Here is a 27497-nt window from a genome sequence, read left to right on the forward strand (position 1 = left end):
ATTGAGTCTTCAGTAATGCCAGTGTTCCCCTCACCAGCACATTCATGTTGCCTCAGGAAGAAAATATCTGCAGGGATCTTCTGGGGAACATAGCGAGGCGGTGGTTTCTTGGGTCTTACGTAGTTAATCCTTTCTGACGTTACCATCTCTCTGAACTTTCCGATCCTTCTTAATACCATGTCAATAGCATTGCAGCAACTCTACCTTATACATGAGGCCAGCATTGTGTACAAGTTTCATGGAGCTTTCCCAACAGAATTTTAGGGCTGGATTTATGTGCCCTTGCCAGAATCCGAACCCTAAATCATTATGGAGGGTGCCCAGGTCAACAAATTCTCCATACCCAGACGGCATAAAGAGAACCTTTTGATCCATCACTCTCAAGACCCGTGTCCAGTATGCTCTATTATTTCTGCTGATAATGTTAACAACATGTGCTAGTATTAGCTTGAAGCTATATTCTTTTGGAACTTACCTTATTAGGTAAGTTTGCACTTACCTTATTAGGCTGTGTTGAAACTTTGCCCTGAAGTAATGAGGAGTGGCAGGGCATTTCTTGAGCAGAATAAATGTTAACTTGGCTCAAATGGAGTCAATTGAACAGTTTTCAGGAGTGGGGACGCTCTCCTGCTCTTGTAAGTGGTAAGGGTTTGCCCTTGCTGGCCCCAAGGGTTCCAGGAAATCTGGACGTTTCATATTTTTAGGTTCATCCACCTAAAGAGCCCGATCTTGGGTCTGAGGGTTCCACCTTTTAACGTCAGAGATAATGATTTTAACATCATTGCCCCCAGAAATCACTACCCCTCTCCTATATTATTATTCCTTTCTCTATTGAATCTTTTCAATTTGCAGGCACACACTGTATCATCCAACTTAAAAACAAAACCAGTGAAAACACGAAAATTTTGTCTTGCTCCCATGTTCTGTTCTCTACTCTCCTTAATAACAACACTTACTAAAATGTTACACATTCACCATCTCTCTGCTCTCCCATAGTGTATTCCCTCCTAAACCTTTCCCACGGAACCTAGCTTCTGTCCCTACGCTTCACTAATATTGCTCTTGCCACTGAATCATCAATTGCATCCATCTTGCCAAAACCAATGGTGACTTTGTTTTCCCAATTTTACCGTTTTTCTCAACATCATTTAAAAGCTGACCTCTCCCTCCTCCTAACACAATGACATCCCTTGCTTACGTTCAACCAGACATTTCATCCTTTTTTTCACATCTTCCTCGGAGCTCTTTCTTGTCTTCTTCTGCTGGTCCTTTCTCTGAAATTTAACCTCCAATGATTTGAATACCTCAGGGTTTAGATCTGGTGTCACTTCTCTATAACTTTTTTAGGTAATCCCATTTATATGTTGATGATGCCCACGTATTTATCTGTTATTTCAATCCTTAGGTACAGATTCATATATTCAGCTATTTGACATTTTCACTTGGTTATTTCATAGACCTCTAAAATGTTAAATGTTGGGGCGCCTGGGTGGCGCAGTCGGTTAAGCGTCCGACTTCAGCCAGGTCACGATCTCGCGGTCTGTGAGTTCGAGCCCCGCGTCGGGCTCTGGGCAGATGGCTCAGAGCCTGGAGCCTGTTTCCGAATCTGTGTCTCCCTCTCTCTCTGCCCCTCGCCCATTCATGCTCTGTCTCTCTCTGTCCCAAAAATAAATAAACGTTGAAAAAAAAAATTAAAAAAATAAATAAATAAATAAAATGTTAAATGTTAAAAAAAATAGTTTTTTTATTTTTGCCCTCCCACCCCTTATTAACATTTGCCACTCCATTTCAGGTGGCAGTGTCGCCTCAAATGCTAACGTAAAAACAATCTAAAAGTTTTTGGAATCTTCTTTTTCTTCAATTCCTTCCCTTCATCTAGCCAAGTAATAAGACTGATCTGCTTTACCTGTACAACTTATAGAATTCATCCATTTAAAAAGGTCCTAACTCAGGGCGCCTGGGTGGCTCAGTCGGGTGAGCGTCCGACTTCAGCTCAGGTCACGATCTCGCGGTCTGTGAGTTCGAGCCCCGCGTTGGGCTCTGGGCTGATGGCTCAGAGCCTGGAGCCTGCTTCCGATTCCGTGTCTCCCTCTCTCTCTGCCCCTCCTCCATTCATGCTCTGTCTCTCTCTGTCTCAAAAATAAATAAACATTTAAAAAATTAAAAAAAATTAAAAAATTAAAAAAAATAAAAAGGTCCTAACTCAGGGCGCCTGGCTGGCTCAGTCAGTGCACCCTGTGACTCTTGATCTCGGGGTTGTGAGTTAGAGTCCCATATGGGGTGTAAAGATTACTTAGAAAAATAAAAATATTTAAATTTTAAAAAGTCTTGAGGTGCCTGGGTGGCTCAGTGGGTTAAGCGCCTGACTCTTGATTTTGGCTCGGGTCATGATCTCACGGTGGTGGGATCGAGTCCCACGTTGAGCTCCAAGCTGAGCCTGGAGCCTGCTTAATATTCTCTCTCCTTCTCTTTCTGCCCCTCCCCCACTTGTGCACAAGCTCTCTCTCTCTCTCTCTCTCTTTCTCAAAAAAAAAAAAAAATTAAAATTAAAGGAAAGTAAGTGTGTGTCTCTTAAAAAAAGAGTCCTAAGTCTATTACCACCATCCAAATCTGAGCCATTATGATTTCTCACAGGGACCGCTTACTATACTATAACTTAGTAGTTGGTCCCCTTAATTGTACTCCTCCCCATTCAACACATACCATATCTATTCTTATAACCAAAGTAAGCTGAAGTCTACATATAAGTGAAATTACATTACATATAGTTTCAATTCCTTTGATGTCTTCCCATTACACTTAAAAAAATGTTTTTTAACGTTTATTCATTTTTTGATAGAGAGAGACAGAGCGTGAGTGGGTGAGGGGCAGGGAGAGAGGGAGACACAGAATCCGAAGCAGGCTCCAGGCCTTAAGCCATCAGCACAGAGCCCCATGCGGGGCTCCAACTCACGGACCATGAGATCATGACCTGAGCCGAAGTCAGAAGACTGAGCCACCCAGGTGCCCGTTCCCATTATACTTAAGTCTAAATTCCCTCTGATGACCTACATGGCTTTTTACAATCCTGCCAGTCACCCCTTGCTCTGGTCCTACTCTGCTCTTACTTCTTCAAACACTTGCTCCTCAGGGTACTGGCACTCACCAGGATATTATTTGTCCAAGATGGCGCATGACTGGGTTATAATTGTGACTCAAGTTTCGGCTTGAAATCTCAGTGTCTCAGGTAGGTCTAGTCTGACTACACTATGTAAAGCAATTCCTCTCCTCCAGTTATTCTCAGTTGCATCAGTCATGACTTATAACCCTGAGTTTGTTTACTTGATCGTTATCAGTCTTCCATAATGCTTTCCATGACTATGCATTACGTGAGAGCATGGACTTTATCACATTTCACCTGTATTTATAGCACCTAGGGTCATGCTTAACACGCAGATGTTCAACGTGTGAGTGTGTATGTACTTATTAAATAAGAAATAAAAACAAGAAGGAAGGGGCACCAGGGTGGCTCGGCCACTTCAACGACCGATTTTGGCTCAGGTCATGATCTCACGGTTTGAGAATTTGAGCCCCGCACGCGGGGCTCTGTGCTGACAGCTCAGAGCCTGGAGCCTGCTTCCAATTCTGTGTCTCCCTCTCTCTCTGCCCCTCCCCCCCAAAATGAATAAACAAACAAACAAACAAACAAAAAGAAGTAATTTGTCTGCACTTTCTGTAACCAGTTGCCTACGTTCGTTCTCTTAGAGTAAGCCTTAAAAAACTCTACTCCAAACACCAGGAGTAAAAGAAGTAGTACAGATGCTTCTTTCAACTCAGAGTTATTACCATTTTTGCATGATTTCTCCGAATTAATATAATCTCAGAAGCTAAGCCCCTTGTTTTGGCTACATCATTTTCATCCTCAATACGCCAGTAAGTGGAATTATGTATAGTAAGATATTCCTAATATGGCTTCTATTTCCACCTTAGTATCCTTGGCCTGGCTGTTATTCAGAGAAACTGGATACTGAGGTGTTATTTTTGTAATGTGAGTAGATAGATGATCAAGTTTCTAGGGTCCACAATATGAAGACATCAAACATGAAGTTTCCAGGATTTCCTTTAGCCCTCAAAGGTTTTTGTTGTTGTTGTTGTTGTTCCCTTGCCTAATAAATCTAAATAAATTGGTCTCTGCATAGGTGGGTGGTGGAGACAGGTACTCTTTAAGTCAATATTGAAAAGAATGTAAGCTTCAGTTTATGCATCTAATTGTCTATTGTTTCTTTAACTTACAAGGCAGTCAATATACATCTTTTTAAATCTATCGGTTTGGGGCGCCTGGGTGGCTCGGTCGGTTGAGTGTCCGACTTCGGCTCAGGTCATGATCTCACGGTCCGTGAGTTCGAGCCCCGCATCGGGCTCTGTGCTGACAGCTCAGAGCCTGGAGCCTGTTTCAGATTCTGTGTCTCCCTCTCTCTCTGCCCCTCCCTGTTCATGCTCTGTCTCTCTCTGTCTCAAAAATAAATAAATGTTAAAAAAAAATTTTTTTTTAAATAAAATAAAATAAATAATAATAAAAAAATAAATAAATCTATCGGTTTAATCCATTTGTATCTTGCACTGTCAGATTCAGAGAAGAAAGATTACCATATGAAACTCAGGTGGAAGTAATTTTTATTTTTGCCAGAGTTATTGATGAGAATATTTATAAACATTTTCTCTTCTCCGCGCAAAGTTTATGTCTACTCAAGGCTGGTTAATAACAGGGTCAATCCCTCCACAATATCCTTTCCGCAACATAAATGACATGCTGTTGTTGAAGTTTCCCAAATAGACATTTCATAGATAACTTATGTATGATCCAAATAGTATTCTGGAATGTAGAGATGCTCCGTATTGAATCAATGTCTCCTTTGACAGTTTTGATGTTTTAACATCTCAGTACATAAGTTTTTGATTGAAGATCTCATCTTATGAGGGTATCACGACATCAGTTCGCGCTATAGTCCTAGTCTGCTAAAAGCAAACTTACGCGTTGTTTGGGGGGAGAAATATACTTCAATAAGCAATAAATAGTTCTTTTTTTAGCCAACCTTGTTTTATAGAAACTTTCTATATAAACTCTCCTTCTCTCACACAGACAGAGAAACTTTCATTCATCTATAGTCTAAAATAATTTTTGAACTTGCTGTGACAGTATTTATTTTAATCACAATACATATCTTGCTTGTGTTAATAATCAGTATTAATTTCTGCCGCATTCCTAGAATTACATAACATTTGATTAAGGCTGTCACCATATTGAGCTTTTTCCGAAGGTGGAGACTAGTCAGATGATCTGAGAAAAATAGTGTAAGTAAGATCATGGGGACTGAGTGAGTTGCTTTTCATAAGAATGCAAATAACAAGGGGATGCTATTACAGTTGTTCTGAATTCATTGTACAATTTTGCATCTAGAGAAATGATTTAGACCTAACTATGAAAATACTCTCTCCTCTGACAGTTGATATTAGGATATTAACTTTTATATGTTCTGAAACATGTTTAAAAAAAAAAAACTCTGAAGGGAAGGAGAGAGAGAGAGAGAGAAGAGCAAGAGACAAAGAGAAAGAGGCAAAATCGTCTCTACATGGGATTTCCTAAGTTACAATTATAGTTACATTAAATATATTTAAGAGTAATTAACCATATGAAACCAACATTAATGCAAGAACTGAAGACCACTAAGAAACATCATGTCTTCCTTCCTAGTAAATGATAGCCTTCAGATCCATTTGTGGTGATTAGTGATTTCTTCTTTTTAGGATACACTTTACTTTCCACAGCACCCTTAGGGACGCCTGCCGTAATTTATTGTTCCCCAGAATTAGAATCAATGAATGGCTTGGATAGATGAGAGCTATCAACTCACCAATCATCACAGCTAATTCAGTCTCTGGCATAAAGTAGCTGGAGGTGGCTACGAGAAAAGCCAAATAGTAAGCAATGAAAAGGAGGAGGAAGGAGATGACAGCTTTCATGGCTCCCACATGGGCTTCTATGCTGGGGTCCCTGCACCCCGTGGCACTGACCTTCATCTGCCTGGTATGTCTCCACAGGGAGAGGAGCAAGAGGAGAAATGAGATCATGGACACGGAAAAGGGGAATAGCGTCAACAGGTTGAGGCAAATCTTGATGGAAGCATATTGGGCTTTATTTACTCTGCATTTCACAGTTGTGTTTGTTTTCTTCTTTACCTTAACACAAAACCTGAAATCATCGTTCAGATTCTCAGAGACAACAAGGCTAATAAACACAGAGAAGGCCAAGCATCCCAGCAGGATCCTAGGAATCGCACTGTCAATTTTCCACTTCATCCAGAGGAAAAGGGGATGGAAGAAATTCGCGATCTTGAGGAAATAGAAAATGCTGAGGCAGGTGGCAAACCAGACATTTAGGTGGTTGGTGAGCGTCCAGAAGAAGTCAATGATTCTCATTTTTTTACCAGTAGTATAGACATCTGGATACAGCCCCAGTATAAAATAGTCTAATAGTATGATACATAATAGACAAATTCTGGATATGGCCAGACTTGTGAGGATTAAGTCAATGGAGGCAATCTTCCTATTCTTGATCCAGTTCATGCAGTTTACCAATCCAATGAATGCATTCCCTAAAATCCCCATTGCAAATTCTCCAGCTGCTATGAGCATCAAGGTGCTCTCCACTTTATCCAGCATGGTAAAATACAGAAATCTCCAACCGTTCCTAGTTGGACTGATGTAGTTTGATAGGTACACCTACTTCTTGGACTTTGTTGTAATTTTCTTTACCTCTCTTATTGTAGTCTCTCTTGGGATGGAGACTGGAATGATAGGTAAAGACTGAAGCTATGATCATTAAATCCTTATCAGTCTTGAGAAGTTAATGTGATTGGTAATCCCTGGCCTGGCCACCTCGTGTATCACGTGTATGTAAAACCTGTATCAGCAGGTTTTACTTTTCCACACATGGCCAGTTTAGGCTGAGCTACATTTTAGGATGCAAATTAGACCCGTTCCCTTTCATGATCCTGCACTGTCTTTCTAAGGCTATGTTTTTTGTAAGCTTGGGATTCATTAATCTGTGGCACATACTAGTAACCTCAGTAGGACTGCTAGATTTAGCAAATAGAAACACAGGACACCCAGTTAAACTTGAATTTCAAATAAACAATGAATGATTTTTTTTTTTAGTGTATGTACTAATCACATGAGATTGCTGAAGTTCAAATTTAATTGGGTATCCTGTGATTTATCTGGCAAATCTAACCTCCACAGATTTTCTAGCAAATAGAAAATGGGCCAAAATCGAAATTCACTTTGCAAAATGATAATATTGATTACTACTAAAAATCTAAAGTTTGGGTTAACATTCAAAACCATAGATTTTCAGGGAATTTAAAAGGTTAACACTAAATATAGGTTATTTGGTTCTAAAAAATATTTTAGCTCATTTATCTTGGTTGTTCAGATGAACATGCACAAGGTTTCATATCATAATGCATTGTCTTATTAGTCAAGTGACATTTAATGGTCATTTAGTTTGTGATGCTATATTTATTTTTATTTTTTTAATGTTTATTTATTTTTGAGAGAGAGAGAGGGAGAGACAGAGCACGAGCAGGGGAGGGGCAGAGAGGGAGGGAGACAGAATCTGAAGTAGGCTCCAGGCTCTGAGCTGTCAGCACAGAGCCTGATGTGGGGCTCGAACTCACAAACCACAAGATCATGACTTGAGCTGAAGTCAGACGCTTAACGGAATGAGCCACCCAAGCACCCCTGTGATGCTATATATATATATATATATATAATGAGATGAAGGAGTCATAATAAAAAACAATATCGATTACTTTTATATTTTCCCTTTTCATTTAAAAGGTACTCAAGGGCAGTTGTACACATGAAAGAAGAGAGCACAATCCTGTATTTTGATCTATTCTCTGTCCTCTGCCATGCCAAATTGTATCTGAGAATCTACATCCTTAGCTCTTCTAGACTATTCGGCAGGGGACCGATGATGAAATTTACCTCATTCCTATAGACGAACTCTTACCTTTATGCAGCTTCTCTAAATTTAGAGTTACTAAGAAACACTTTGCAACATAGTGTTTCCACGGAATAATTCTAGGGGTGCTCATACCTTCTTTGGGAACACGTATCTTCTCATCCATCCTCAAAGGACAAACCTTCATTCCTGAGATGCAGCTCTGATTTGGGGCGGGGGGGGGGGGGCGGGAAACATGCCTCAGTCTGTAGCCATCTTCACAGATGACTGCTTTCCTCTGAGCTTAGAAATGATCCCTGACCCAAGCACATCATTTCCTTTTCCATAGTGTCCTGGTAAATAAAGGGCCTTCAGTAACTATAATCGTACCTTTACCGAAATAAATTTTAGAATATGTTTTTTGTTTGTTTGCAAGTAAGAGTAGATTTTATACATAGCTGTGTAGTATAGCATGGAATTTATGGTGCCGGTACTATGAAAGCAGGATGAAAGTTCCTTGAGAGATTAAAAATACAACTACCATATGATCCAGCAAGCCCGATTCTGGGTATTTATCTAAAAGAATTTAAATAATGGAGTGCTAGGGTGGCTCAGTTGATCAACCATCCAACTCTGGGTTTCGGCTCAGGTCATGACCTCACAATTTTGTGAGATGGAGCCCCATATTGGGTTCTGCACTGACAGTGAGCCTGCTTGGGATTCTGTCTCTCCCTCTCTCTCTCTGCCCCTCCTCCATGCATACTCTTTCTCTCTCTCAAAATCCATAAACTTAAAACAATAAATAAATTGAAATCGGGATCTCAACGTGATATTTGCACTCACGTTTATTGCAGTATTATTCACGACAGCTAAATGTAGAAGCACCCTAATTGCCCCCTGACATATGAGTGAATAAAGAAAATGTGTTACATACAGACAATGGATTCTCATTCAGTCTTAAAGAGAAGAAAATCTTGCAATATGCAAACACACGGGCGGACCTGGAAGACATTGGGCTAAGTGAAATAAGGTAGTTAGAAGAAGGACAAATATTGCCCAGTTCCACTCATATGGGTATCTAGAATAGTCAAATCATAAAAGCAAACAGCAAAACAGTGGCTTCCAGGGCCCGAAGGGACATAAGAATGACGAGTTGCTATCCGATGAGTATCAAGTTTCAGTTATGTGAGAAATATAGGTTCTAGAGATATGCTCTACAATATTGTGCTTACAGTTAACAACTGTTAACCATACTTTGTACACTTAAAGATTTGTGAAAAACGTAGATCTCATATTAAATGCCCTAACTACAATAAAAAAAAAAAAAACAACAGTAAAGAAAACAGAAAAAAAAAATTTGTGCGAGAGTGTTTGGTCACCAGCTTACTACTTTGAACCCCGGTCGTGGTCAGTGGAGGTATTTCAAACACTGGAGATACAGAAAACTAAATATGGAGGAAAGGACTTCAGACTAATGGAGGGAAACCTTCCCAGAAGTACTGAAAGGGCGTGCCTACGCCAGCCGACTCCATCTTGTTCTGTGTCCTTCACCTTGACCACACCTCCTCCCCTTGAGTAAACCCTCCCTCACCTGCCGGACCCTTCCCCAGGACCCCTCCCCAGCCAATCGGCTGAGGCCATAGCCATTACCTCACCAACTGCCCCCAGGCCCCAATAAAACCTTTGTCCTTTTGAAACTCGCTCTCTTTCCCTGGTATCTCACCGCTGCGTCGGTGCAGGTAGGGGATTGAGCTCGAGCTAGCTCGAATAAAGGCTCTTTGCTTTTGCATCGGACTCGGCTCCCTGGTGGTCTTTGGGGATCACGAATTCTGGGCATAACATTTGGGGGCTCGTCCGGGATCCCCAAGACCCCCAAGGGACCCCCGACCCGGAGAGCCTGACTGGCCACGGTTAGTGTCTGTTTGTTCTGTCTTTTCTGTGTGAGCTCATTTCTGGAATTCTGGTAGTGCCCGACGTGGTCTAAGTGGACGCACTGGAGGACCACGGGCCGGGAGTTTCGGAAGACGTTCCGATTCTCCCTTCTGGAGGGACATGGAATCCCCTCATCTGTTTCGGAGGGACGTGGAATCCCCTCAAAGGTCTGAGACGAGGCGGGTCGCTCCCGCTGGTTGGCGTGAGGCCGTCGTCTTTGGAGGGACGTGGAATCCCCTCATCGGTTTTGGAGGGACGTGGAATCCCCTCAAAAGCTAGCTTTCAGTTTTGCTTCCATGGAGTTGGAAGACTTTCTAGGGGCCCTCTGTTTGTCTGTTTTTGTGTTTCTCTGTTTTGCTCTGTGGACTTACTGGACGGACGTTATGGGACAGACTCAGACTACGCCTCTACCCACCCTCTTGGCTTAAGCCCTTCCTAGCCCCGCTCCCTCCGGAACCAAAACCCATTCTTGCTTTGCAGGAGACAGAGAAGAGGAAACGTCTTACCCAGCCTTCAGCACCCCTCTACCCTGTCCTACAGGGGGGTACTGAAGAAGAATTAATTTTTCCTCCCCCGTATAACCCCTCTAGGATGCCGGAAGAACACCATCCTCCCCCTCCGGGGGAGGCAGACGCTGTTCCGAGAGCGGGAGGCGGAAACGCTCCAGGGGGAAGCCCGCCCTTTACCAGACAAAGGGCTCAGAGGGAGCAATCCGCCTCCACCGCCGACTCCACTATTCTGCCCCTGTGAGCCACCGGACCCCCAGACGCGGAGGGGAATCAGCCCCATCACTATTGGCCTTTCGCCACTAGTGACCTCTACAATTGGAAAGCTCAGAATCCTAAGTTTTCCGAGAAACTGGCAGGGCTTATTGATTTATTAGACTCTGTTCTTTTTACCCATCAGCCCACGTGGGATGATTGCCAGCAGCTTTTGCAGGTCCTGTTCACGACTGAAGAAAGAGAAAGAATCCTCAATGGGGCCCGAAAACTAGTTCCGGGCGCAGATGGGAATCCCACCACCAACCAGGCTCAGATAGATGCCTCCTTCCCCTTAACTCGGCCTCAGTGGGATTTCAACACGGCAGAAGGTAAGGAGAGGCTCCGGGTCTACCGCCAGACTCTAATGGGGGGTCTCCGAATGGCTGCTAGAAAGCCAACCAATTTGGCAAAGGTAGGAAATGTACAACAGGGAAAAGATGAATCTCCGGCTGCCTTTTTAGAACGGATCATGGAGGCATTCCGTACCTATACCCCCATGGATCCAGAGGCTCCGGAAAGCAAGGCAGCTGTTATCATGGCCTTTGTAAACCAATCGGCTGTAGACATTAGGAGAAAATTACAGAAAATAGATAGACTAGGAGAAAAAAGTCTGCAGGACTTACTGGTGGTAGCCGAAAAGGTATATAATAACCGGGAGCCTCCTGAGGACAAGCAGGCTCGCGCCATGGCGGCTGCCAGCAGTAAGCAGACTCGAGACCTGGCCAGAATACTGCTAGCTACCACTGCTGACTTCCCCAAGGAACGAGACCGCCGTCTCCGGCAGCTGGCAGACGACGCAAGAAAACGTAAAAGCACCACCAAGGGGGGGAAGCAGAGGCTGCAGAAGGATCAGTGCGCATACTGCAAGGAGATAGGGCATTGGGCCCGAGATTGTCTGAAAAGGGCCGGCGGGAAGGGAAGCAAGGCTGATCGAGTAAAAGTCCTAGAGCTGGATGAACTAAGTGATTAGGGGAGTCAGGGTTCGGACCCTCTCCCCGAACCCAGGGTAACTCTTAAAGTGGAGGGGACCCCTATTGACTTCCTTGTCGACACCGGAGCACAACATTCGGTCCTCCTCACCCCACAAGGAAAACTAGCCAACAAGAAGTCCTGGGTATAAGGGACAACTGGTATGAGCCAGTATTCATGGACTACCCGAAGAACAGTAGATTTGGGAATGGGCCGGGTATCCCACTCCTTTATGGTAATACCAGAATGCCCATACCCGCTGTTAGGATGGGACTTACTGACCAAGATTGGAGCTCAGATAACTTTCAGACAAGGGGGGCCTCAGGTCACCGATGGCAAGGGCCACCCCATCCAGGTCCTGACCATGAAACTGGAGGATGAATACCTCCTCCACCAGGAGGCGCTCCCGAGAGAGGATAATATACACAGATGGCTACAAGAATTCCCCTCGGTTTGGGCAGAGACAGGGGGGATGGGACTAGCCGCTCATAGGACCCCAGTCCTGGTAGAGCTTGTTTGGTAAGGATCAAACAATACCCCATGTCTCAGGAGGCCTGGAAGGGGATCCAGCCACACATCCGGAGACTACGAAGCCTAGGGGTACTAGTTCCTTGCCAGTCTGCCTGGAACACCCCCTTACTGCCGGTCAAAAAGCCTCACACAAATGACTACCGACCGGTACAAGACCTCCGGGAAGTAAATAAGAGGGTCGTGGACATACACCCAACTGTTCCCAACCCATATACTCTCTTGAGCTCCTTAGCGCCCTCTAGGGTCTGGTATACTGTACTAGATTTAAAGGACGCCTTCTTCAGTCTGCTGCTGGCACCCCAGAGCCAACCCTTGTTCGCCTTCGAGTGGCATGATCCGGAGGAGGGCTACAGTGGGCAACTCACCTGGACACGGCTACCTCAGGGATTCAAAAATTCACCCACCATCTTCGACGAGGCACTACACGAGGACCTGGTATTTACAGACACCTTCTCTGGCTGGGTGGAGGCATACCCAACCAAGCATGAAACGGCTCAGACGGTGGCTAAGAAGCTACTAGAAGACATCTTACCCAGGTATGGTTTTCCTGCCCTGGTAGGATCAGACAATGGACCAGCTTTTATCTCACAGGTAACACAGGCAGTAGCCAAGGCGGTGGGGGCAAACTGGAAATTACATTGTGCTTATAGGCCCCAGAGCTCAGGACAGGTAGAAAGAATGAATAGAACCCTAAAAGAGACCCTTACCAAATTAACCATGGAGACTGGCGGGGACTGGGTGACTCTCCTACCGTACGCCCTTTACCGGGTTAGAAACACTCCTTACACTCTGGGTTTTACTCCCTACGAGATCATGTTTGGCAGGCCACCCCCTGTTATTCCCAGCCTTCGAGCTGAACTTATTGCTGAGTTTAAAGATCAAGAACTTTTTCTTTCCTTGAGCGGGCTCCAGAGGGCGCACGAGGACATTTGGCCGCGCCTCCGTGCCATCTACGAGGCTGGCCCGATCCCGACACCTCATCAGTACAGGCCGGGAGACTGGGTCTACGTCAAGAGGCACCACCGAGAGACTCTCGAGCCGCGCTGGAAGGGACCCTACATTGTGGTGTTGACAACCCCCACCACTCTCAAGGTAGACGGCATCGCGACCTGGGTCCATCACACCCACGCTCAGCCAGCGGACCCCTCCTCGATCCGGAAGGACTTCGTCACGCGATGGGCCATCAGTCGGGACCAACACAACCCGCTCAAGCTCAAGCTACAGCGCATTCGACCTACCTAATATTGGTAACTCTGTTAACTCTGCTTGTCATTGCTCATGCTGCCGGGAGTCACCACGCCCCCCAAAACATCACCTGGCAGATCATAGACACCAGCTCGGGGACAATACTTAATCAGACGTCCCAGAGCCACCCCAGGGACACTTGGTTCCCAGAACTTTGCGTAAACCTCCAGACTCTGTTCTCCTTGTCATCATAAATGCAGCCGGTCCCATGATTGGGTCCGTAAGCTACATGACAAGGGGGGAATGAAAGGGCGTGCCTACGCCAGCCGACTCCATCTTGTTCTGTGTCCTTCACCTTGACCACACCTCCTCCCCTTGAGTAAACCCTCCCTCACCTGCCGGACCCTTCCCCAGGACCCCTCCCCAGCCAATCGGCTGAGGCCATAGCCATTACCTCACCAACTGCCCCCAGGCCCCAATAAAACCTTTGTCCTTTTGAAACTCGCTCTCTTTCCCTGGTATCTCACTGCTGCGTCGGTGCAGGTAGGGGATTGAGCTCGAGCTAGCTCGAATAAAGGCTCTTTGCTTTTGCATCGGACTCGGCTCCCTGGTGGTCTTTGGGGATCACGAATTCTGGGCATAACAGTACTAATCTTATAAAATATTTATTGCATCTAAACCTGCAGAAGAATTTAAAGTTCATTTCAGTGAAGAATTAGCAGATATTTTGCAGAATACACTAATTTATCCCATCAAGAGAACATCAGTTCTCCTGTCTCGTACAACAAATAGCATCCGAAATGCTAGGATATTAGAAATATAGTTGATTACGTTTATATACATAAGACTATAAACATTGGGACTTTATTTTACATCATCATATGCAGAAAAATTGATAATCTTCAGGCAATTAATATTTTAGTTATAACAAAAGGAAATGAGTAGATCGAAATAGACCAGAATTTGACATAGCCAATGGCGGGAGCTGAAATGCACAGTCAGTATCGGAACAGACGTGAATTTAGACGTGCCAGATCAAGTGGTTCAGTGCTACTCTAGTAACGAAGGATTTGTTGTTCACAGTAGAATGAGGTTTTTGTAGTGACTCTTTATTTTTCTTCTTTTTGTGTGCGTGTAATTTACTCTGTATGTGTTATGGGCATACATTGCTTTTTTACTGATAGCATGTAGTTACTCTACAATGTAACTCTACAATGTAGTTACTCTACAATGTATGCTAATTTCTTCTCAATGAATTGCTTTTCTAGAGTCTTGAGGGGTAAGAGCCCTTGCAGGTCTTGTTAAGAAAGGAACCTGAGCAAAGCAGTCTGATTGATATTACTTACCCCCATCCTTTTACCGAGATTGTGAAGAGCATTTAGGAATACCCTTAGGGAGAGATGCTTGAATGAGTTCTGTTCCCATCCTACTGCTGCCTGAACAGCAAGTTGTTTGTACAGAAACTTAATTTCAAGGAAAATGAATAGGAGCTTCCAGAATAAGGTCCGCCAGAATATATTATGTAGGAGACAACCTAAAGCCTCACTCACTTGGGAGGAGACAGATACATAACTGGGAAACTGAACCAGACATGGGACAGGGGAGATCCGAGTTCCTAGTCAATAATCCAAATGGGAATGCCCCAACAGAGCCACCAAGGGGGCAAAATTAAGGGTCAGCAATGAAAATATGTGATAGGGAAAAAATGAAAAAAATCAGTGCAGTTCAGTGCACTCTACCATGGGCCAAAGTAAAATCTTTTCAACGTTTTTTATTTATTTTTGGGACAGAGAGAGACAGAGCATGAACGGGGGAGGGGCAGAGAGAGAGGGAGACACAGAATGGGAAACAGGCTCCAGGCTCCAAGCCATCAGCCCAGAGCCTGACGCGGGGCTCGAACTCCCGGACCGCGAGATGGTGACCTGGCTGAAGTCGGACGCTTAACCGACTGCGCCACCCAGGCGCCCCAGGCCAAAGTAAAATCTTAAAAGAAAGTAACTAGGCAGTACATGCCTAACCTCTGCAGTAAGGCGGCAAAAAGAGTAAGTGTGAGCTCTGAAATTCTCAGAGGAAAGAGTGAAGGTGAGAATCTGGGGTGTAAAGACACAGAAAGGATATATACATTCATGTGCTAATAGGCCTCAAGAACACTTCAAGATGTGTACCCAAAATAAATGGGATAACAGGACGAAACAAGAATGTATTTTTTTTTTATTAGGCAACAAGATTTGGTTTTCAAGTTTACGTATAAAGCTAAGATTTTACATCATGCAGGCCGTTTTGCCATACCTTGGCGTCCTGATAGATGCCTGCCTCAGCTTGTTATTCCCAATAATTAAAATGAGTGAATGACCAGAAGGATAGAGAATTGGTATAGCTTCTCCAAACATCACAGCAAACTTGCGTTCTTTCATAAGGTGGCTAAAAGTCACCAAAAGGGAAACCTCATAACACACAAAAAGGAGGAAGAGAAATGAAGTCATAGTTTTCATGGCTCCTGCCTGGGCCTCTGTGCTGGGATCTCCACAGCCTGTAACACTGGGTTTCATTTGCTTGACATGTCTCTGCAGGGACACAATTAAAAGAAAAAGTGAGATCAATGACACAGTCCATGGGACAATTGCCAACAGGTTAAAGAGGGTCAGCGGGTTGAAGAATTGACTCTTACTCACATGGAACATTTCAGTGCAGTTACTTTTATGTTCTGCAATTTCATGAAACTCCTAATCATAATTTGGTGTCATTGTCAGTTGAAGGCTGACCAAGGAGGAGATGGCCAAACAGCCCAGCAGAATCCAGTGAATCACTCTGTCAATTCTCCCTGTTCAGCCAGAGAAAAAAGTGGGTGGGAGAAGTTGGCTATCTTGAGGAAATAGAAAACATTGAGGCAGGTGGCAAACCATATACTTAAGTAGTTGGCAACTGTCCAGACGATATGCATGATGGCTTTGTAGTTTAGCATTTTCATAAAAATCTGGGTAGAGATATCATTATGATGATATTTACTATCATTATACAGAGCCAACACATTCTGGAGATGGCTAGACTGGGGAGGATATAGTCAGTTGAGGAGATCTTTTTCTTCTTAATCCAGTCAATCCAGTTTACCAGTCCAGTGTATACATTCCTCAGAATTCCTATTATGAATTCTCCAGTTATTATGATCACAAAGATGTTGTCTTCTATACAGAGCATATTGGTAGAGAGAACACCCTGGTCTCCGTTATCACTGCAGATGGGCTAATTTACAGATTCTCAGTTGAACGGTGGTAATAAGTTCTTCAAGTCACGAAATAATGTTTTCTTTTCATTCACTATTTGGATTTTGATATCATTCCAGGAGTACCAAGCTCTCTTTGGAAATAGGATGGCTTCTACCTTTGTGAGGACTAAACCAACGGTTGTTCCAAACATTTTGACTAGCTTTGAGCATGGGCAAATTATAATCCTCACCCTTTAGTGAGTGGTAAGTGAAATGTTTGGTTGAAAATGCTCTCATACCCATTAAAAGAGATTCAATTTCATGAATTTGCAACAGGCTTCTTGCTATTAAGTTTTGAGTACTCCGTTCGACCTGTTGAACTGAGTTTCAAATAGGGAGCCACAGACAGCAAAGAAAAAAAAAACCATGTATTCCATAAAAATCACAATGTGTTCATTTTCATCACCATAAACTGTAGGCCAATCAAGAGTCAGGTTTCCTGGCTCTTGGAAATGAATTTTAGTTTTGGAAATGATCAGTACAATTGGATTAGAGAAAATTAACGTTCAGTCAGAGGATAATAATTTTCATTTTCATATAAATGGTTAATCAGAGAAGGATATGATACCAATCTAATTATACATGCTATAGTGTTATTAGGCAGGCAGGCACGTGGCAATATTTACAAATATTTTGCCTCTATGCAGTTTTTTAATAGAAGTGAAAGATGCTAGATTAAAATTTGCTACTTTCATTTCATTGAATGTAGGAAATGCTCCCCGTCTGAAATGTTCATCCCAAAATGTTGTCTCTTGGATAATAAACATTTTCATATAAAATTAAGGAAACACACTTTATTCTCTTATAATCAACTCTTTTTATAAGACTTACAACCTCACATTCTACATTGTAGTCATTTCTCCTGATGGGGCAATCACATTTTTAAAAATGTTAACCGAATAATGTTTTCAGGGAAGAAGACTAATTCTACTATCAAATTGATTTATTCTTTCTTGGGAGACCCATTCCACAATAAATTTAAATCGAAGTAATACAAATCACAGAACGAGGATTCTTCTTCTTGTATTTAAGTACTTAAGTAATGTAAATAACATATGTAATATATTTCCTATTTCTATTGCATAATGTGTTACAGGAAAGCATGGAATTAATAATTTAAGGAAACCTAGTTATCTGTAAAATGTTACCAGAAACAGAATAGAAAAGATAATGATGCTAAGAGAGAAAAAACAAACAAACAAACAAACAAACAAACATGTCAAAGATTCTTGAGTCTAGAAGGGTAGAGAAAACATTTCAAAGAATCTTTGAGAATTGACTCTAAAGCTGGGTGGTTTTGATATACATATCCCTTAACTGTAGACCCCACACTCCTTTTCCTGGTCAAACATTTTCTTGAGATCACATCTCTTTTCCTACATTATATTTCACCCTAGAGAGGGTCTCACCCAGTGTTTTATCTCCTTCCTTAATGGGACAAATCATTCTAGAAATGGAGGGGGTAGAGCAGAAAAAAATAAGAACTGACCTCCCCTGGCTCAGAAGAAGTACAGTTTCTTATAGGATCGATTTTATAGGAAGGGCTGATATGTTTTAAAACCTCTTCCCCGCAGCCTGTTTGCCTGAAATTCTTCTGCTGCTTTTTGAGCTCAAGGTTTTTACCAGAATATGACAGAAAGGAGAACCTCTTTGCCTTAGGCTCATCTTTCCTGCAGACACAAGGAAATGCACGTGGCTCGATGAGAACATTTGACTTAAAGTTAAACAAGATGGAAATGTGAAGGAACACAAAGGGAAATTTAGAATAATGATAGGTATGCATGACTCTTAACAGCATACAATTAAGCAAATGAATGTAATGCCCGGGGAGAAGGGAGACAGTCTTTTGTTGATTTCTTTCTCCCCGTATTCAGGATTCTCTGTGGAACAAGAGGTTTCCTTCTTTTGTGGAAGCCCTTCACACACCTTAGCACCTTCAGAAAGGCCTCCCTCAGCTTGCTGTTGCCCATGATCAGGATGAACGAATGGCTTGATGGGAAAATGACAGTGACTATGCCACCAAACATCAGCACTAACCGTCCTTGAGGAATCAGGAAGCTAGAAGTGACTACAAGAAAGACTGCATAGTACATGATGAAGAGAAGCAGAAAGATGGTCACTGCCTTTATGGCCCTCATGTGTGCCTCTGTGCTACAGTCCCTGGACCCGGTGGCGTGAAGTTTCATCTGCTTAGTGTGTCTAAAGAGGGAGAAAAGTAACAAGACAAAGGAGATTAGGCACAGAGCAAAGGGAACTAGAGCCCCCAGGTTCAGGATAATCAGTTTGAAAGCGTTTGGGGCTTTACTCACTCTGAATTCCCAAGTTATGTTTTCCTCATGATTGACTTCGACGTGACCCCAGGATCCCTCTTTCAAAAAGACACTAATAATTATGGAGGTGAGGAAGGACGCCAGAAAAAGCCCCAGGACGACTCTAGTAACGTTTAGCTTCAGCCAGAGGAACACCGGGTGGGATATGTTGGCTATCTTCAGTAAGTAGAAAATGCTGAGGCAAGCAGTGAACCAGACACTTGAATGGTTGCTCAGTGTCCAGAAAGCATCCAAAGTGTTTACTGTCTCATTTTGAGCATACGCATGTGGAGAGAGCAGCAGAACAAAGCCATCTACAGATACCACACACAACACACAGATTCTGGAGATGGCCAAACTCACCAGGATGATGTCAATCACGGAGCTATCTCGCCTTTGGAGCCAACCAGTGCAGGTAACCAGTACAATAAATCCATTTCCCCAGATCCCTATAGTCAATTCACCAGCAATCAAGACCATATATATTACCTCCACTGCACTTGGCATGTCAGCAGAGTTCCTGTCTGGGATATCACCGATGATGGTGTCTGCTTTCAGCTGACCAGCGAAGGATGGTGTTTAAGTCTGCCACTGTCGTCCTGCCGGGTAGTTGTCTTTTTCTGCCCTCTTTGTCGGCATTGATCCAGGTCAGTGAGATAGCCACGTCTGCCCCGGGTGACAACGGCCTGCCTGCCGACTCCACTGATGGACCAGTCCTGGCTCTCAAGTGAAGAGATGATTGCAAGCCTCTAAGATGCAAATAGGAATGGATCTGATTTCTTGGATTTGCACAACCTTTCTCCTTTTAAGCTCTGTATATTTTGGAGTCTTTGAATTTAAGCTTTAGACCAGGAACTGCAAGAAAGAATCAATTACTTGGAAAACGATGGATCCAATTTAATTCGGAGACGTGGCAACATGACCACCTCTGATGACTTGCAAAGTACCCCCACGTTATGGTCCATTTTGTGCAAAATGCATGTTTGGGAGATTAAAAATGATTGCTAATTTAGAGTGTAGATAGTTTTTTTTTTTTTAATTTTTTTTTCAACGTTTATTTATTTTTGGGACAGAGAGAGACAGAGCATGAACGGGGGAGGGGCAGAGAGAGAGGGAGACACAGAATCGGAAACAGGCTCCAGGCTCCGAGCCATCAGCCCAGAGCCTGACGCGGGGCTCGAACTCACGGACCGCGAGATCGTGACCTGGCTGAAGTCGGACGCTTAACCGACTGCGCCACCCAGGCGCCCCTAGAGTGTAGATAGTTAATGTGACTAATTTCAGCCTTACAGCAATGTATTCACTTCATTAATTAGAATAACTCAGGTAGGGCACTTGTGGTTTTCAATTTTCTTGTAAGGACGGTTATTTTATTTCCAGCTCTTTCGCCCGGGAATGGGGAAGACTGAGCACCGAAGATATTCGAGCTGTGCCTGTTATAACACAGAATTTCACCTCGGAATCTGTACTTGTATGCAGCCGATTATGCTTTGTTAAAATCTGAGTGCGATCTTCCTTATAATGCCTCTTTAATAACGGATACCAATTTCAAAAGACAAAACATACTGGATCATATTGCTAGTATTTGTGTGCATTTTTGGTTGTTTCGTGATTTAAGACACATAGCATCTAAATCCACACAACAATAAACTAAAGTATAGTAATATTCTCTTGCACTGACTTTAATGTTTCACCAGCTTAACATGGAAGCTGGAGGCTTCTAGGCTTTGCTATCACTGGAGGGGCTGCTCTGTCAGAGAAAAAGGGCTTGAGGTGATGATCTCAAGCAAATGCCCAACCTCATTTGTATACGTGTTTTACGTATGTTGGTGACAACAGACCCTGAGTCTGAGACATTGAGGACTGGAGACGAAGAGTGCCACCCATTAGGTGGGTTAGGAGTCAAGTACCTTTTTACATATTTAAAAGCCATTTGAATTTTTTTTGGTGGACTACTTACATATTTGCTCATTTTTCTACCCTTTTAATGAATTTCTATGGTGTTTATACCTTAGAGAAGTTAGCACTTTTCCCATGTTCTGTATCGACAATATTTCCCACTTTGCCATTTGTATTTAGCCTTTCCGCGTATTTTTTATTTTTGTTTTTTTAATGTTTATTTATTTTTGAGAGTGAGAGTGACACAGCATGAGCAGGGGAAGGGCCGAGGGAGAGGGAGACACAGAATCAGAAGCAGGCTCCAGGCTCTGAGCAGTCACCACAGAGCCCAATATGGGACTCGAACTCACGAACCGTGAGATCATGACCTGAGCCAAAGTCGGTCGGCTCAACCAACTGAGCCACCCAGGCGCCCCTCCATGTATTTTTTAAATGTAAGCAAAAGTTTTCTTTTTTTTTTTTTTTAATTTTTTTTTCAACGTTTTTATTTTATTTTTGGGACAGAGAGAGACAGAGCATGAACGGGGGAGGGGCAGAGAGAGAGGGAGACACAGAATTGGAAACAGGCTCCAGGCTCCGAGCCATCAGCCCAGAGCCTGACGCGGGTCTCGAACTCACGGACCGCAAGATCGTGACCTGGCTGAAGTCGGACGCTTAACTGACTGCGCCACCCAGGCGCCCCAAGTTTTCAAATTTCATATAGTTCTATTTATCAGTCTCTATGACTTCTGGATTTTGAATTATAGTTAGAAAATTTCTCCATTGAACTTTTCCTGTATTTTTCTCTTTTATTTTCATGATTTGTTTTTTTTTTTTTTTTAACAACAGAACACTTAAAAAACAATTTGGGCATATATATGTATATATATCTACATTATCAAGTGTGGATCCAACTTGACTTATGGGTCCAAGATGGCTATCCACTTGTTTCAATTATATTGATTTGGTAATCCATCTTGCACCCTTGTTTGAGATGCCACCTCTATTTAAATGATAATTTCCCAGGGCACCAGTTGAGGATCTGACTTTGGCTCCGGTCATGATCTCTCAGTTTGTGAATTGGAGCCCCCGGTCGGGCTCACTGCTATCAGCCTGTCAGCACCAAGCCTGCCTCAGATCCTCTGTCTCCCTCTCTCTGCCCCTCCTACGCTTGTGCTCTCCCCAAAATAAATCAATATAAAAAAATTGTTTTAATAAAATAAAAAATAAGATAAATGATAATTTCCCTTATTTGCAGATGAAGTGGCTACTGTTCTTGTCTTTTAATGCATTAGTAATGACTAAAAGGACTGTGAGTGGCATGGCTATTTCTACCTGTGTAAGGAGAATTTATGACAAGTTGAGATTTTATAATTTTTTTTTCAACGTTTTTTTATTTATTTTTGGGACAGAGAGAGACAGAGCATGAACAGGGGAGGGGCAGAGAGAGAGGGAGACACAGAATCGGAAACAGGCTCCAGGCTCCGAGCCATCAGCCCAGAGCCTGATGTGGGGCTCGAACTCAAGGACCGCAAGATCGTGACCTGGCTGAAGTCGGACGCTTAACCGACTGCGCCACCCAGGCGCCCTGACAAGTTGAGATTTTAAATTTCACTTCCTGACAGTCTGAAAACCAGAGGTCTGTGGTGGCCCTGAAAGATTCACTTGTTTTTTATGGCTGTAAGTCAGATCTAAAAGTTAATTGTGTAGATAAGAGATTTACCATACCAGATGTATTCACAGACTCAAGTCTCATCGAATGAAATTTAGAGCAATGATGGGAAACGAGTAGGACCTTAAAACTGGGAATGAGGATATCTAGGTGCACTTGGATAAATAAAGCTGAGAATCTCAAACTCCTTTCTGGTGGAGGCAGTCCACCTTCCCATGTCAGAGGGAATCTGCCTCGTTTTGCTTGAAGACCGTATAGCAACCTCACCGGGGAAAGTTACCATGCAAAGCGATGCCTATTTCCCTTAAGACCCACCTCAGTCACCATTTTTGTCTCTAGACTCAGAACCAAGGTCCTACTGCAGCGAGGTCCAGGCAGTGGGGGAGAGGACAAAGTGGGAAGATAATTACAAAATCTGACCAAGAGGGAAAACATTTATCCTCCAAAAGAATTGCAAGATTTCACACATTTATGTTGGCTGACAGTCAAAGCACACATGTAAGAACGGACTCTAAGGATTTCAGACCAAAGAGGATAGATCCCAACACTGGATCTGGGGCAACATATTGATATAGCTGCCCCTTTATAGAGTCTAGGTTCAGCATGTTCACTTGTGTCATTTCTCGAAATCTCTTGCGATCGGAAGCGCTCGAACACAAACACAGCTAGGCAGATGTTCCTTTAAATTCATTTTCTTTTCCTCGTTGAAATACTTTGTACCATTCTTTAGAATCTTACATTCTCTGTTGACATTTTCTCTTTAATTATGCTACTGATTATTGCAGGTCAAGTCAGGCAAACGACTATATTTTCCACATGTATCAAGAATGGAATGCTGCCATACTGGTCTTATTTTCAGACAGCTCGTATTTTTAATTATTCGCTGACTTCATCTACCCCCCCCCCGCCCCCGCACACACTCCAAATCCCTCACTATGTCCACTGCAATTCACAGTAAATCTTCAGCGAGAAACTTGTGTTCTCATTCATTTTTCTGACAGTTCATTTTACCTTCTTTGTTTGAACTCAGAAGGTCTTAAACTTTGGCAGATTGGTGAAGACTGTGATGTCTTCAGAATAATTTTTTTAAGTGAACAAAATGAAAATGCATGGAATTTTAGAGGAATCCAGATAAATTAAAGTATATATATTCTATATATTTATGTATATTTAAGTCATCTTTATACCCAATGTGGGGATCAAACTTATGACCCCAAGATCAAAAGTCTCATGCTCTTTCAACTGAGCCAGCCAAGTGCCCCAATTAAAGTATATTTTTAATGCGATATGGTCATTTCTGTGCTTCTCTTTTCATCTGGCAGAAAGAGCAGTAATAAAGGTAAACGATAATTTGAGGTCTCTCAAACAATAGTGATTTGTGATTTCTAGAAGTAAAAATCACAGGTACTGCTAATGTTTCTATGATTGCTACCTGCATTCATACCTAGAAAGAATGCTAGGTTTAAGTTAAAGGTTAATGAAAAGGAAGATATAATTGGGTGCCCGGACAAGTTCCTAGTCCCCTCAATTTTATCCATAGATGCCTTATTTTAAGACCTCACATTATGCTCAGTGAAATGAGTCAGGCAGAGAAAGACAGATACTGTATGTTTTCACTCATACGTGGATCCTGAGAAACTTAACAGAAGACCAGCGGGGAGGGGAAGGAAAAAAAAAAAAAAAGTTAGAAAGGGAGAGAGCCAAACCATAAGAGACTCTTAAAAACAGAGAACAAACTGAGGGTTGATGGGGGGTGGGAGGGAGGGGAAAGTGGGTGATGGGCATGGAGGAGGACACTTGATGGGATGAGCAATGGGTGTTGTATGGAAACCAATTTCACAAGAAATTATATATATATGTATATAATATATTTAATATATATTTTTATAAATTATATATAATATATATTATTATATATTATTATATTATATTATGTATTATTATATAATATTATTATATATATTATATATTATTATATATTATATTATATTATATTATATTATATTATATTATATATTATATTATATTATTATATATATATTATATTATATATTATATATTATTATATTATATTATATTATTATATTATATTATTATATATATTATATATATAAAATAAGGCCTCACAACTAAATCCTGACTCTACTCTATGGACATTGCTTCCTCTGCACCCTTTCAAGTGGTAACTGTTCTCCCTCTCACACCCCATCGTCCAACTGAGGCGAAGCTGGCCTGGGTGTTTCCTTTCTTTGTCACTTTGAAGAGCTCATTCTCCCTACTTCCTCACAAATCACCCAGCAACTTGGAATCTCCTGTCCTCTATCTATACATTTTTGCAGTGTAATATTGCAATCATTCACCAGCCCTCTTTTTACTTTAGACTTCGGTCTATAGTTAAGTGTATTAGACTTCACCACCATTCCTTTTGCCAAAGTTCCCCCAACCATCTCTTAATTAGATAAAGTCAGCCTCTAATCTATTTCTCATGAATGGCTGGTAGATACAGTATTTCCTGAGTCCTTGTACGTTAAAAGCATCTTCCCTTCCCCAACAACCTTGGTACTTGGAAGACAGTGTGGCTAGTTAGAATATTATTGGCTCACGCTTTTTTCCTTGCGCTTAGTGTAAATTTTGCTCTCTTTTTCCTGTTGTGGACCAATGCTGTTGAGAAGCCGGATATCAGGTTTTATTCTTTCCCTTTCTTTTTATTTTTTATTTTTTATTTATTTTTTTTATTTTAAAAAATTTTTTTTTTTCAACATTTATTTATTTTTGGGACAGAGAGAGACAGAGCATGAACGGGGGAGGGGCAGAGAGAGAGGGAGACACAGAATCGGAAACAGGCTCCAGGCTCTGAGCCGTCAGCCCAGAGCCTGACGCGGGGCTCGAACTCACGGACCGCAAGATCATGACCTGGCTGAAGTCGGACGCTTAACCGACTGCGCCACCCAAGTGCCCCTTATTCTTTCCCTTTCGAGTGACTTGTTTTCTTTGCCTGTTTACTCAGAGCCGTTTATCTTTACATTTAAAGTCTAGCATGATGAGTAGGGGTATGTCTCTGAGCTTACCTTTCCCGAACAATTTTCCCATGTGTGCCGTCATGCCAACGTATGGCGTCAAGAAATTTATTTTTTTTTAATGTTCGGTTTTTTTTTAATGTTTATTCATTTTTGAGAGAGAGCTAGTTGGGGAGGGGTAAAGAGGGAGACAGAGGATCCAAAGCAGGCTCTGCAATGACGACAGAAAGTCCAATCTGGGGCTCCAACCCACAGCCAAGAGATCGTAACCTGAGCCGAGGTCCGACTCTCAATCGACTGAGCCACCCAGGCGTCCCTTTAAGAAATTTATTTTTAAAACGCTTTCTTAAATCCTCTTTTTTTTTTTTCACCGTTTATTTATTTTTGGGACAGAGACAGAGCATGAACGGGGGAAGGGCAGAGAGAGAGGGAGACACAGAATGGGAAACAGGCTCCAGGCTCTGAGCCATCAGCCCAGAGCCTGACGCGGGGCTCGAACTCCCGGACCGCGAGATCGTGACCTGGCTGAAGTCGGACGCTTAACTGACTGCGCCACCCAGGCGCCCCCTCTTAAATCCTCTTTTTAAGTATTAGCCCATTTCCTTACTTTGTTTTTTCTCTTCAGGGAGCCAGTTATTTGTTTACCAAGGCCTGCTTTTTCATATTTGCCTTTTCCTCTTTCATATTATTGTCTTTCACCATTTCTGTGTTCCTTCCTCCTTTCTCGTGTCTATCTTTTATCTCCTTTACTACTTTGTTAGGTCTATGTGCTCCTACGCGGGCTAAAATTTCTCTTCACTTCTCGGGTGGTTTTTCTTTCTTTCAATTTTTGGTTTTATTTCTATCAGCTTCTGTGTCATGTCTTCCCATTGTTTAGAACACCTCTTCTTTGAGTGTTTCATTTATGGTTCAGGGTGTTTTTCACTTGTTTCATTCTCTTGAATTCATCTTAGCGTGTGTATTAATTTCCCCCTGTTTCATGGTTGTTACTTTTCTAGTGTATATTCATGTACTGAAAATGCTGAAAAGGTTGGTTTTCCCTTTGTGTGTGTGTGTGTGTACCTGCTTTTTTTTTTCCTGCAGTAGTTTTATATGTATGTAGATATTTTATTTTCGCTGTTATGATTACTGTTGTGGTGGTTCTTGGAATCTTAAGGCTATCCCTGCACCAACTACTAGCAAGGCAAATTTTTTTTTTGACAGTTGAAGGGCTAAGGTTGAAGCTGGGTGGTCTTTATTTCTCAGCTCTGGGGTCTTCTTTTTTAAAAAAATTATTTTTAATATTTATTTATTATTGAGAGAGAGAAACAGTGTGTGAAAGGGGGAGGGACACACAGAGAGAGAGAGATGCAGAATCTGAAGCAGGCTCCAGGCTCTGAGCTGTCGGCACAGAGCCCGATGCAGGGCTCGAACCAACTAACAGTGACATTGCGACCTGAGCTGAAGTCGGATGCTTTACTGACTGAGCCACCCAGGCCCCCCCTGGGATCTTCTTGAGTTACTACAGTTTGGACATTTTCATTATTATATGTCGTTATTCTATGGACAGACTTCCTCTTATTTTCCAGTTTTACCTTGTTTCTCTTACCTGTCTTGCTTGATCTTGGCTTGTGCCTCAAAGAGATGCTGCTTCAGCTTTCTGTTGTGTCTTGCTGTCTCCCTGAGAGGCGCTGCCTTCCTGACCGTGACCTCATGCCCCAAGCATTTTGCATGCCTCTTCATTGCTACTCTTCTGTAGCCAAGTGCAGTGCGCACACAGTCTAACTCATCTTTTTCTCAGGGTGTGGACCTTATGGACGGCATCTGGCTTTTGTCATTTATAGGGTCGTTCTAAAGCCTCTGCTTCTCTGGGGGCGCCTGGGTGGCTCGGTCCGTTAAGCATCCAACTTCGGGTAAGGTCATGATCTCCCAGTTTGTGATTCAAGCCCCACGTCAGGCTCTGGGCTGACAGCAGCTTGGAGCCTGGAGCCTGCTTCAGGTTCTAGGTCACCCTTTCT

The 27497-nt window shown here is 42.7% G+C and overlaps 3 protein-coding genes across 3 annotated transcripts; all 3 read right to left on the reverse strand.

Moving 5' to 3' along the window:
- Nucleotides 1–5671: 5671 nt before the first annotated feature.
- LOC122472555 (taste receptor type 2 member 7-like) lies at nt 5672–7293 on the reverse strand. Its single transcript, XM_043562229.1, has one exon. The coding sequence runs from the start codon at nt 6697–6699 to the stop codon at nt 5764–5766; it is 936 nt and encodes a 311-aa protein (XP_043418164.1). The 5' UTR covers nt 6700–7293; the 3' UTR covers nt 5672–5763.
- Nucleotides 7294–15444: 8151 nt separating this feature from the next.
- TAS2R8 (taste 2 receptor member 8) lies at nt 15445–16823 on the reverse strand. Its single transcript, XM_043562351.1, is given in 3 exon segments — nt 15445–16184; nt 16187–16338; nt 16341–16823. Coding segments are annotated over 3 exon segments (930 nt in total). The 5' UTR covers nt 16558–16823; the 3' UTR covers nt 15445–15623.
- A 1603-nt stretch (nt 16824–18426) lies between these two features.
- TAS2R9 (taste 2 receptor member 9) lies at nt 18427–19440 on the reverse strand. The gene has a single exon (XM_043564251.1). It carries the CDS (start codon nt 19438–19440, stop codon nt 18427–18429), a length of 1014 nt encoding a protein of 337 aa, XP_043420186.1.
- Nucleotides 19441–27497: the final 8057 nt, after the last annotated feature.

This window comes from Prionailurus bengalensis, chromosome B4 (genome assembly GCF_016509475.1).
Source record: "Prionailurus bengalensis isolate Pbe53 chromosome B4, Fcat_Pben_1.1_paternal_pri, whole genome shotgun sequence".
Taxonomy (NCBI): Eukaryota; Metazoa; Chordata; class Mammalia; order Carnivora; family Felidae; genus Prionailurus; species Prionailurus bengalensis.